Source organism: Boleophthalmus pectinirostris, unplaced genomic scaffold (genome assembly GCF_026225935.1).
Source record: "Boleophthalmus pectinirostris isolate CB_2022bp ecotype Guang Dong unplaced genomic scaffold, ASM2622593v1 HiC_scaffold_18, whole genome shotgun sequence".
Classification (NCBI taxonomy): domain Eukaryota; kingdom Metazoa; phylum Chordata; class Actinopteri; order Gobiiformes; family Gobiidae; genus Boleophthalmus; species Boleophthalmus pectinirostris.
This window is the reverse complement of record NW_026571133.1, coordinates 43,398,010-43,411,171: the sequence shown is the minus strand read 5'-3', so window position 1 is coordinate 43,411,171 and position 13,162 is coordinate 43,398,010. Positions and strand designations below refer to the sequence as shown.

General features: G+C 41.3%; 1 protein-coding gene across 2 annotated transcripts in view; it reads left to right on the top strand.

The window, feature by feature from the left end:
* The first annotated feature begins 384 nt into the window (after nucleotides 1-384).
* LOC110172473 (transcription factor 4) overlaps nucleotides 385-13,162 on the top strand; it is a 39,052-nt gene continuing 26,274 nt past the window's right edge. For both annotated transcript variants that reach the window (XM_020938350.2, XM_020938349.2), the window contains exon 1: nucleotides 385-663. In XM_020938350.2, coding sequence (XP_020794009.1) covers nucleotides 595-663 — 69 coding nt within the window. In that variant the 5' untranslated portion in view covers nucleotides 385-594. The remainder of the gene's footprint in view (nucleotides 664-13,162) is intronic.

The window sequence follows — 13,162 nt, the reverse complement described above, 5'->3', positions numbered from 1 at the left end:
TATTATTATTATTATTATTATCATTATTATTATTATTATTATTTCATGATCAGAAGGACTAGTGCGACCCCTGGGTCCCCTTGGAGCCAGCCTGACGCACGGACTTGATCTTGTCGCGTCTGAACTGTGTAGGAGACTGTCCCATTGCTTAATCGCCATTCAAATGGTCCCATATGCACATGCTCGAATTCCGATATTTTGACAAGATCAAACTATAACATTATGAACACAAAGCTAAGCCCACAGCGAGCAGTGTGCGGAGTACAGCCCACGCTCGCTCCAAGCTCGAGCCGCTGACAGTTGTGTCTCTGGCTGAGCGCGCGGAGGGAGGGGCTCCGGCTCTATTTGCATAACGCATGCCTTCGCTCGGTCATACGGGAACATGCGACTGAAGGAAATGAACTGAAGCGCACAGTCCCGCCGCAGCTACGGAGTTTTGTCTCGAATCGAATAGGATCACAATAAAGGAACAGACGTAAAGAAAGGAGGAAGAGCCGAGGGAAAGGGACACTGCGTCGCGGAAAATCCCGACGGGAGAGCGGGAAAGAGCGAGGACGAGCCGGGCAGCACCCTGGCTGGGCACCGATAGGAAACATGTACTGCGCGTACACCATCCCGGGCATGACCAGCAGCTCTCTCATGTACTACTACAACGGGAAGGCGGTGAGTGCTTGTTCGTTTGCTTCGCTGTATTTCTGTTTTGTAAAGTTTTTTTTTTTTTTTTGTTATCTGCTCGTGCGTCCGTGCGCAGCTCGCGCTGAGGTGACACGGACCCAGTGCGTCTTCAAGTCCCAGTCAGATCTTCAAAAGCAGCAGGAGCCAGGGTCAAAGTTCACAGTGAAATAGCACGCGTGTAGCCCACCTTCAAAATGAGCCTCATCAACGTGGCACTTATTCAAGAGCCGAGCTTATTCATCGACATATTATTGTGTCGTGGCATTTTTCTGCCTTTCACCATTTACCTGCGAATGCGTAAATACAGTAATACACTTTTTGTTATTGATGGCTTGTCTCATATATTATATGTTTAATATTTATTGCACATGCAGCATACATTTCTCCTCCTGTACCAATATCCCACTTATTTTGAGTCAGTGAAATAAAACAGAATGTTACAGATGTTCAGTTTAGATAAGCATCTCTTTCTCCTTCGATCCTGTGAATTATGAGTTCATTATTGGGCTTTTGTAGTGAGTTCTTGTAGCGTTGTGCTGTTTATCCAAACCTGAGGCCTCGTTTCGGCAGCGTTGGCCCATGAGCGCGCGTCCTGTTTTCCACAGAGAAGCAGCCTGCAGAACCTTGCCGAACCCTGCAGAACCTGCACACTGTGTTACGTGTCCTGATGCTTGTCACATAGTGATGTCGGTGATGTCGTGCGCACGTGTGTGTGAGCAATTTCACTGTGCGGTCTCCCCGAGTGTGGAACCTTTACCTGTGTAGGCCTAGCCAATATATATCCTATAGGCCTATTTACTGTTCTATATTGGACTATATAAAGACTATATTTTTTCCGTTTGTTATTTCTCTTTCGTTCATTTTCCCTTCACTGGTTGTTTACTGCAGCTGATGAACACTCCAGCACACGTTTGCGAATCCGAATGGCCCTCCTTCATGTATTTTCAGTCAGTTCACATAAATTAGAAGTATGATTCAAATGATATTTTCCAGTTTACAGTCGTCTCATTTTATTCCCGTGAACCCTAGGCGGCTGCGGTAACAAGACGAGGCCTGTGCACGGTCCTAGTGTGACTCAGAAAAGACCGGTACGGTAAAGTCTTTTTTTATTATTAGGTGACAGGCCTTCACAAAAAATACAGAAATAAATAAAGAAATAAATAACGACATTTTATCTCGCGCTTAGCACCTAATATGCTGGACATGTGTGTTCCCCGTGCAGGCTTTAATAAAGGCTCTTCAATTCAAAAAAGGCCTACGGAGAAGTAGCCTACGCGTGAACGCTCCCACTGCGCGCGCATGTAAACCAAATCACTGTGTGTGTGTGTGTGTGTGTGTGTGTGTGTGTGTGTGTGTGTGTGTGTGTGTGTGCGCGCGTGTGTGTGTGTGTTTTCATAACGTGTTACAAATATGTACCTGTTCCTCAGACTAAAGTAGTGTGAAAAAGGATGACTAAACAGAGTGTAAACCTGGACAAGTTTCATAGTTTCATCTTTGAGCAGGACAAATGACATGATCCAAATAAACACAGATCCCAAGACCCGAGTATGAGCAGAAAGCATTTGTGTAATACCAGTGGTACATGGCCCACACATTAAGAAGCACTGCACTCTGGAACGGTCTGGATTCTCTGCTGTTAAATTATGACATGTAAATACATATTCACAGATATAAATATTCAAAACAAATGTCTGTTCCCTGTGCTCTGCTCTTCCTCTTCTCATCCTCGACACCTCCTCTGCCCCTGCTCTACTCATCCTCTACACCTCCTCTGCTCCTCTATGGTCCTCCTTTGTTCCTGCTCTGGTTCTCTGTTCCTCCTCAACAACTTCTCCTCTGCTCCTGCTTCGGTCCTTCTCTACTCCTCTTATGTTCACCTCTGCTCCTGCTCGCTGCCTTCTCTGCTCTGTGGTGTTCAATTATAATGAGACATAATGAGTGATTTTTCTGTAGCTCCCAAATGGAGAAAGGTTGTGGATGTTGTTGCTCTGAAGAGATGCAAAATTAGAAAACTGAACATATGAGATTGAACACTATGAGAAAAACATACTGAAAAAAGAGAACAATTGATCTAACGCTTAATAATTTACTTTTAGTTTATACTGAAATCTATACACGCAAATTTGACCAATTTCAAAAACATAATTTAAACATTTTTATTATTTAGTTTTTTTCTTTTGGCCTATTTACATACATTTTATTTCTTGAGCTCTGTCAGAATAACGCCAAAGCTCAAGGGCAGAATTGTGTATTCAGTTACACTTTTATGCCCATTCTTACCAAGGTAAAATATTGATTATTAATTATCTAATTCAAAACAATTGACTTTGTCTAATTGTTAAGCACTGACCACTGGTCCAGCCTGCCATTACTAGTAGCTGTCAGTGTGGAGGTCAGGTGATCTTGTGCACTGGCTGTGATTGGCTGTTAGTCCTGGTTGCCGTGGGGCCTGTCTCTGCGTGGCTTTGTTCTGGTTCTGGCACAGGATTCTCATGAGTCTTGATGCGGTGCCAATAAAACCCCATTCCCCCCACCCACCAAGCGTTGCCAACATAACACACTCGCCACCATAACACACAGACCCACCCAAACCAAGAACACGCGACATGCTGTGGCACAACCACTGGGCTGTATATGTAGTATTTCTTCTTATTCAAGTGAAAATAATCATGTATCCAAGTGGAACTTAATTCTGCCTTAAATGTATAAATTCAGTTTTTCTTGATATTATGCTTTTACTTATACATGTTTTTTTTAACTACATTTTATAGCTTTCTTAATAAAGTCAATTTGCATACATAGTAAACATACACACCAGTATATACAAATATACATGGTTTTATCATCAAACGTATTGATACAGTACAGTATTGGTAGTAGTGTCAAAACTACTAGATACTAATTTGAACAGATACAGATACTGAAAAAATAGCATAGACAGGACAACTTTCCTGATTTTATTTTATTTATTTTTTAACAGTACTTAACTAGCACTACTGTTGTGTTTGTAATGGAGCTGAGACCCGGTGTCTGTGATTGTGTCGGTGTCGGTGTTCTGGAGCTCTGAGCTGTATGACTAATGGTTTTGTGATGGTAAACCCCAATATATTTAAGGCTTAAAGGCTTGGTGTTTTCCATAAACTGCACTGGAGGGCCCTGTTGTACATTGCATACTGTACACTTCAGGTTCATGTGTAGTGCACCCCTATTGCACTTGCAAGTGTAGGGACTCATTTTTGTATGCACTAATTAATGGGGACCTGCAATGTGGGAATGAAAAGCAGGTCCCTGTGACACACCTTGGTGTCCACATGAACAACAGTCTACACTGGTGGGACAACAGTGATGCTGTGTACAAGAAGAGCATGAGTAGACTGTACTTCCTGAGAAAGCTCAGGTCTGCTCAGGTCAAGTATGCAGTAAGTTACCACCATCACTCAAGCACACATCACTTTCATACTAAGCAGGCAATTTATATAAAGTGCCTTGCCCAAAGACACAATGACCATTTTTGCCACTGGCGCCCCACTGTGGCACCTATGGCCACCCTTGCATAGTTTCTGAGGTCTGACAAGATGGCCATGTACTATAGAGCAGGGGTAACTTTTTTCACAGAGGAGATAGATAGATGGATTTTACAGAGCCACAACACCTTTAAAACATCTTGGAATAGTAATTCCAGGCCTAATTTAAGTTACAATGCAATAAAAATGCAGTGTTGTGGGTCTTGTGGGTCAACATAAATTAGTTTGAGGGCCATATTTGGCCCCTGGGCCGTAGTTTGGACAACCCTACTATAGAGAGACAGAGGAGCTCATTCTCAGATGCTTCTACAGCTCTGCTCAAACAGTGAGAGATACAGGACTACATTACTCCATGTAACTGAAGAACAACTCACCCTTATGTAATTGATATGCCAATTACTATGTCAATTACTTTGTACAATTACTAATTATTTAATCTTTGCTATGTAAATGAGGTCGTATGGAGGAACCAGTGCAGAGATATATTTACTATATTTCTATATCTTTCTTTTTCTTGTATATAAACAATACTTGATGCCCTATTTGACACAAGTCTCGCTATTCTAAGTCTTGCTATTTTTGCTACTTATTTTGAATTTATCATTACCATTCATATTTTTCTGTGAGCTACTGTGTTGAAATAATTTCCCATCTGGATCAATAAAGTTTATCTAAGTCTAAGGGCCATATCTTGCCTCTGGTTTTAGCTCGAGCTCAGGTGTGGGGCATGGAGCTCTAAACAGTCGGTGTCCTGTGCCTGAATATCAGGTGGAGTGGAGTAGACTGAGAGCATAGTGTGGAGCGTTCAGTGAATTACCAGAATCATAAAAATAAATATCAAACTAGCTGAAAAACATTATGTGTATCATATCTAAGATATATAACACCTTCTTTTATTTTTTTAAGTACTGTATATAACAAAATGAATAACTTTCACATGTTCATGTGCCCCGTGACCCGGCCCGGGTAAGTGGAAGAAAATAGATGGATGGATGTTTATGTGCTGACCCGGATGTCCACGTGCCGTTCGGATGTCCTCCTGCAGCAGAACTCAGACTCGTGCCCACTCCCTCTGTCGGCTCAGCGCTGCTCTACAGTTTGGTTTGATCACAATCTGTACAAAAGCTGCTCATTCACATGAGGTCGTTTACTGCACTATCCTAAAGTGTCTTTTCTTACCCTGTCAGCATGGTACTGCTCATCATGTGGCAAATCTTTCTACAAGTGCAGGCCGTGCATTCACCCTCCCTGTATGTTCATGGGTTAAGACATGTCTGTCCACAAAGTTGTAAAATTAAAAACATTTATATGATAATAAATGGAGGCCTATTCCATAATTCGCAGAAAGCAAGACATCCATCTGTTTGGGATCAAAAGCAGAGGACACCTGTGAAACGAATGCGACTGGTCAGCAGTAGCAGCAGTGGGAACTTGTACCTCAAGTGTATATACATATATATATATATATATATATATATATATATATATATCCTGTCTGGTAACAGGGCATTAGTGAGTTTAAATGCCACCGTGCCACACTGGTCACAGATTGGTTCAGATAACATCACCATATACTGTATGTACTGGTACCGTCACACTTCAGCCTCCACTGGCCAAGTACAGCCCAACCTGGACAGGCCCCCTCATTAACACTTGCCAGCACAAAGACCGGGGCAAGACAATGAGCCTCATTCATGAATCTTTTCTTTAAAAATGTCCCCAACTTCCAATTTAAGAAGATGCTGAGAAAACTCTGCGCCAGATTCACAAAGCATTCATAAGCATTTGAATTCCTTCGTAAGTGACAGTTGCGCCTACTTCACCAACATGCATCCTACAAACACCTCCATGTTCATTTACATTTCATTTACATAGGAAATTAATATGTATTTGTTTAGAAACACCCTCTCAACTTCCATTTATGGCCAATATGGGTTTGGCATTATGACATATGAAAGCGCAAGGGAGAGAGAGGGCGAGGAGGTCAGGTGGAGGGTGTCTACAGCATCAGTGGCGATTTTAAAAGTCCCAACTCACATGAAGACACACAGTAAGCAAATATATATTTCAAAAAACTTTTATCATATTTATCGTGCTTTCCGCGATTGCCGCGGTGGGTGCGCATGCGGGGTAAGGGGGGTGATGGGGGGGTTGAGTCCAGCGCGGTGACCACTGGCAGGGCTGTGACAGAGGCCCATATGGAGAGCACTGGGGCTGGGACAGACTGAGGCTCACTGCAGCCTGTATAAAGTCTGTTAGACCCAATAGACTACATGGTCTATAAAACACCTCATAAATCCTAAAGAATAAAGAATAAAGAAAGTTCAGCATCCTAACAGCTGAAGTCTGCTTTCTCTAACCACCAAGCGGCCAGGAGGCTAGACTTTTCGATTTATTATTATTTATATATATGCTTGGGAGTGACACACACACAATTTCGTTTCTTCATATGTTTCGTATGAAGAATCGACAATAAACTTTTTTGAATTTGAATTATATGTAATTTGATCACATAGTAATATGTTTTTAGGAAATAATTTTACAATCATGGAAGAATTAGAATTTTTTGATGCAATATCAGAATAATAATATTATTAAACAGTAGATTTTTTGTTCTTTATTTATTTGGTTTATTTAGCAGGGGCAGAAACATTAATCAGCATTTCTGTAAATGTAACAGAATTAGCCAGTGAGGCTATTTTTCATCTGTTGTCCCTGGACAGATGGTAAACATGGTCACCCTAAAAACACAACAATAAGATTTATAACAAAAGTGCAATTGTACAAAACAATTTAGTTAAAAGGCAGTGAGAATACAATCAGACACTAACGATCATAAAAACAATGTACAGAGTGAGAAATAAAACACACACTAGAGCACACAGATAGAAGACACACGGCCGGGTAGGGAGGGCAGCGTGCTAATCAGGTTTGATGAGTTATTAGCCAGCTTTTAACATGTTTTTTAATAGACTGTATGATGTTAGGTCTCTAATACTGCCAGGGACTGAGTTCCACTCCTGAGAGGCTGCAATGGAAAAGGCACTCTGGCTGAATGCACTTTTCCTCAGGGGAACGATGCAGTCTCCAAGGGCTTCCCCTCGAGTGAGTCGCTGTGTGGTGGTTCTGATCCTGATAAACTGAGACAGTGGAGGAGATGACAGGCCTTGGATGATTTTGTAAATGAGACAGAGATTTGAATACTTAATGAGGTTTGCAACCTGCAGAGAAAGGTGGGACCTGAAGTACCAGAAGTTTGACATATTAAATCTTACAGACATGACTGTGAGTTTTGAATCTATTGTTATACCAAGTATTTGATTTCTGACACAGGTTTTTCACTAGCCACAAGAATATCTGGTATCTTTGTAATGGTGGATTTGGAGAAGGACACTGAGTTTTGCTGATGTTGTTTAAGACAAACTGAAGGAAGGTCATTTATCTAGAGGGAAAAGAGCAATGGACCTAGAATGGAACCCTGTGGAACACCTATTGCTAGAGGGAGGGGAGTTAAGTAGTGACCAGTAGTTAAGTAGTGACGAACCTATCGGTTCGTTAGATATGATTCTAGCCATTTTATTGCTTCAGGTGAAAAGTTAAAGGTGGTAAAGGTGCTTTCTTAATAAAAGTAAAGACCATCAATGGGATGGGAACTAGGGCCACAGCCCGGGGGAACTGTGCAGTCCCACACAGACGCACCACATTCGGACAATGTGTGTCTCAGTCAGAGGCACAACATTTTGGAACAGTCTGCCACTATCAATAAGAGAAACTCCAACACTTGACACTTTCAAGTCCTACTTGAAACAGTGGCTAAAGGAAAACCAAACTTGTGGACTCTTTTAGTGTATATCTCTCACTTGTTTTTGTTTTTTCTGTTAAGTTTGTGGTGTTACCTGCCTAGGGACTACAGATGGAAATTAGCATTCTTGCTATAATCTTTCATATTTGCACTGCAGTGTTGTAGATGTTCATTAATATACACTGTCCCTATTAAATAAATAAATACAAAAAATAAATAAAATAATAATGTTTTGCGATTGACAGTATCAGTGCTTTCTTCAAGTCCAAGAACACAGTTCCAACAACAAACCCTTTGTCCAGTATATGTTTGATGTTTTCAGGTAGATAGCAGCTGGCAGTTTCTGTGGAATGTTTTGCTCAGAAACCAAATTGCATAAGGTGTAGTGTTAGTGAACTAGTGTTAAGATACGTGACAACATTTGTTGAGTATTTTGCTGAGCAACATTTTCTCTGCAATTTTGGACACTATAGGCAGAATACTGATTGGTCTATAGTTAGACACCAATAAATGATCTCCACTTCTGTAGACAGGAGTTACAGCTGTCACTTTCCATACATTTGAATATACGGACTCAGTGATGGCATGATTGAGAATTTTTGTTACTGGACCGGTGAGAGTTTGGCTGAGGTCTTTCAGTGTATATATATCCATGCCAAATATATATATCCTTAGTTCTGGTGATTTAATTGTCTGTGCAACCTGGGTTTCACTAACAGTATCTATCTTGAAGGCTGGCTCTGGAATCAATATGGGGAAGGTCTCTATATTGTTTGGTGGGAAAGACTGGGCAGTAGAGCACACGGATTCATAGAAAAGGAAGAAGAAAAAAAAAAGGCATCTTGTCAGTTTTAGCGGTTCAGTTGTAAGTTCACTATTGACTTTAATTTCTAAAAGCTTTTTAGTTTTTGAGTCATGTCCTACAAGTTTTGTTTTTTGTTTTTTTTTCCAGAAGTTGTCAGGTTGGTTTAGATTTTCCTTTGGCATTCTCAATTATAGCCAAGAAAAAGACTGCTTTTGCTTTCCTTATGGTTCTCACTTCTTGATTTGTTAGGGCCTGTCCACTTGACAACGTTTTTTTGTAAGTGAAGTGAAGTTTGTATTCATATTTTGTATTTGGCCTTTCGTCCACACGGAGCTAGCATTTCAGGTGGGCAAAAACAGTAGTTTTTGAGAATGAGTTCCAGAGTGGAGAAATCTGAGAACGCAGGCGTTGCATTGTCATGTGGTGGACAAGCAAACCGCACCTTTTGGAAAACGATCACATCGCGACCCTGTCATCGTCAGGGTCCTCTGATGCAGTGAAGCCTGTAGCCCTCGAACTAGCCTCTGTGGGCCACAAGACCGTTGCTGAAATTGGACAAGTGTAGCCTACAGAGCTGCTCCTGTCACCCAGCAACTGAGACATGCTGCTAGCACCAATGATAACAATATGCACCACGTAGATTATGTACATGGATCAATAACAAAGATTACGCACAAGTGATTAAACTGTTAGATTTTGAGACCAAGTTATTCTAATAAGTCTCATCCAAATCTTATGGCTAAAAACTAAAACTTATGTTTAACTTTTGCAAAACAAAACGGCTATATTTCTGGGATACATCTAAACTAGGCTGAATGACCTTAAAGTTTAAAAACATGGTGATGAGATTTGCATTATTAAATATTATTATCATTGTTAACAGCGCCACTTACAAGTGTGGCATATGTATTACATTGTTTTCATTCAGTGCTCCGTTGTCGTCTGGATGTGAATATTTATTGATCCGACATGTGTGTTTTTCAGCCCTTAAAAAAAAAAGTTTAAATCCAGGAGTGTTGTTGTGTTGTAAATAGATTTTGAGCACTTGTTGAGTTACTTTTATTTGCATTCTTTAATGCAGGATCCCTCTCCTTCATTATATGTTTGAGTTCATCCATGGTAAGACATTTTTATTGTGTTTGTTGTTGATTTCGCAGCTGAAGTTTTTTATTAAGTTCTCAATTGCTGTTGAGAAAGTCTCACTATCCCATTCACAACTCAAGAACAGTAACTGTTCCAAGTCTGTTTATATTTAGCATTTTTAAATGCTTCCTGTTTGTTTTTAGGTATTCAGAGGCATTCATTTTCTTTGAACGAAGAGAGGATTTTTTATAGGCTTTCTGACAAATTGTGCTCAGGGAGACCAGCTAGCTTATTATAGGTTCCATCCATCCATCTATTTTCTTCCGCTTATCCGGGGCCGGGTCGCGGGGGCAGCAGTCTAAGCAGGGACGTCCAGACTTCCTACACCCCAGACACATCCTCCAGCTCCTCCGGGGGAACCCTGAGGCGTTCCCAGGCCAGCCCAGAGACATAGTCTCTCCAGTGTGTCCTGGGTCTTCCCCGGGGCCTCCTCCCACTGGGACATGCCCGGAACACCTTCTGAGGGAGGCGCCCAGAAGGCATCTGGAACAGATGCCCAAGCCACCTCAACTGGCTCCTCTTGACGTGGAGGAGCAGCGGCTCTACTCCGAGCTCCTACAGTGTGACTGAGCTCCTCACCCTATCTCTAAGGGAGCACCCAGCCACCCTGCGGAGGAAACTCATTTCGAGCACTTGTATCCGCGGTCTTGTCCTTTCGGTCATTACCCAGAGCTCATGACCATAGGTGAGAGTAGGAACGAAGTCTGACAGGTAAATCGAGAGCTTCGCTTTTCGGCTCAGCTCCCTCTTCACCACAACGGTCCGATACAGCGACTGCATCCCTGCAGACGCTGCACCGATCCGCCTGTCAATCTCACGCTCCATCCTAACCTCACTCTTGAACAAGACCCCGAGATACTTGAACTCCTCCACTTGAGGCAAGGACTCTCCACCCACCCGGAGAGGGCAAGACACCTTTTTCCGGTCGAGAACATGGCCTCAGACTTAGAAGAGCTGGGTTCCTCATACCAGCCACTTCACACTCGGCTGCAAACCTCCGCAGTGCACACTGCAGGTCCTGGTTCGATGAAGCCAACAGGACAACATCATCTGCGTACAGCAGAAATGAGATCCTGCTCATCTCTCTCAGGTCAGGTTGTAAATATTAAATCAGTCTGGGTACTGCTTGATGCTGTAATTTGTCTGCTATTCTTTTAAAGAACATCTTACCAGTGGTACGAATAATTTTCATAAGAAGGCCTTAAATACAAATTTATTCATCCTTAGTTATTAGATCAAAAGCCTGGTTTAAAGTTCAGATATTATGTTAGAATAGGTTATGGTCTAGGTTATGGCAAAAGTAGTAACTATGGTCAAGGTTTGGATCCGTCTCTGGTAAATTAATTTAAATGTGTCAATGTATTGTCTCCAAGAAGCATGGCGTATGTTTGTCTAATCCTGTAATCTATAAAGTAGTACTCTAGATAGTCTGACACTGGCTGTGTTTACACTGTCAGAAAAATGTGGGAGTAATCAGATGCCAACAACAACTGGATCTGGTGCTTAGGTGCACTTCATGAATGTGAGCCTCTCTTAATCAAAAATCAAAGTTATATATATTTTTCCCAGTTTTTTTCTTTGTTTGAAAGATTGAAAATCATTTAAAAATAAATACTGTGTTGGAAATACTATAAAATGCATGCTTCAATAAGAGGAAGGATGGGCCTAAGATGTACAAATTAGGGCCCGACCGATATGGGTTTTGTTGTGGCCGATATGAAACCGATAAAATGGAGCTGCCGATATAATCACCAATATATTTAGTGATGTAAAAATTCACTGTAAATCTTGAATTGTTTAAAAAAAATTGGGTTTGGCTGTAGTAGATTTAAATTTGGTTTATTTAGGCAACATTTATTGTTATTCTGCCTCTTTACGTCATATTTACAGACAGTAGGTCAGCCTAATGGCATTTTTGCATCACATTCTAGCAGCTAGTGATGGGTAATCCAGTTCTTTCTAGAGAACCAGCTCTTTTGACTTGGCTCAATAAAAGCAGCTGGCTCTTTCGACTCCCAAGCGGCTCTTCAGATTGTTTTGTTGCAAACAGGACTAAACCATGACTAAAGCAGATCTACAACAGGACTAAACCAGAACTGAACCAGGACTGAGTGTCAGGACTCTGTATCTCTCTCCTTCTCTCGAGCCCAAGATTAGTCCTGGTTTATTTATTTTATGCTGAACTACAGCCAAACATGCACATTTTTCTATCCATTGCACATGCATATTTCTGAAAGTTTCGTTTTCAGCCGCTGCTGCTGTCAAACTACCATGAGTCTGCACGCGACGTGAAGAGAAAAAAAGTGAGAGAAAGAGAAAACATGGCTCCCAATAAGGAACAGGCTCCTGTTGTTTGCTTCAAACGCGACCGACCCATCACTACTAGCTAGTAAAGAAACTACCGCTATTAGCCTTTTGCCATAAATGCTGCGCGCCGCAGTAATTAATTATATGCATAAATGTTGATCATTCACACATCTATTCACAGCTCATTTACATATCAATGCAGCTCCAGTAACAAATATACGGACAATACAGTCACTTTACAATAGACCAATAGAAAACAGTCTGTTTATGTGTGGGAGCTACAGCAGCTAATCGCTAACCAAAACTAGCTTCAAAATTGACATATTTCCAACACTCAGCCTCACACAGGCTCCTCCTCACATCACAAGTCTGCACTAATAAATGTCCTTTTAATCCAGACTCAAGTCGATTGTCCATAAAAAGAATATAATCTCAGTGTTTGTATGTGTGTGTGCGAGTGTAAACAAACACACGTGAGTGACCTGACGTCAGTGATGTGTGTTCACGGACAGTACGACACACACACAGACAAATGACTCCGCAGATAAATATTGATGTGGAGCCACATATTTGGACATTTATCTGTCTGTAAATTGGATTAAATGAACAGAATGTAGAGAGTTTAAGCTTTATAATGAGGTATAACATGCCCACATGAAATATCGGCCCATATCAGCACACATATCAGCCGATAGCCGATATGTCTCCAAGTGCCCATATCGGCCGAGTATATCGGCCAAACGATATATTGGTCGGGCTCTAGTACAACTATACAATTGTCTGACCCAGGGGGACTATTAAACATTTGGTTTATTTGACATTAAATATCTTAAATGTTTTATGCATTATTTTGTCAAATTAATTATGTGTAACTAGGCATCAAATATGTGTATTTTACTAAATCTT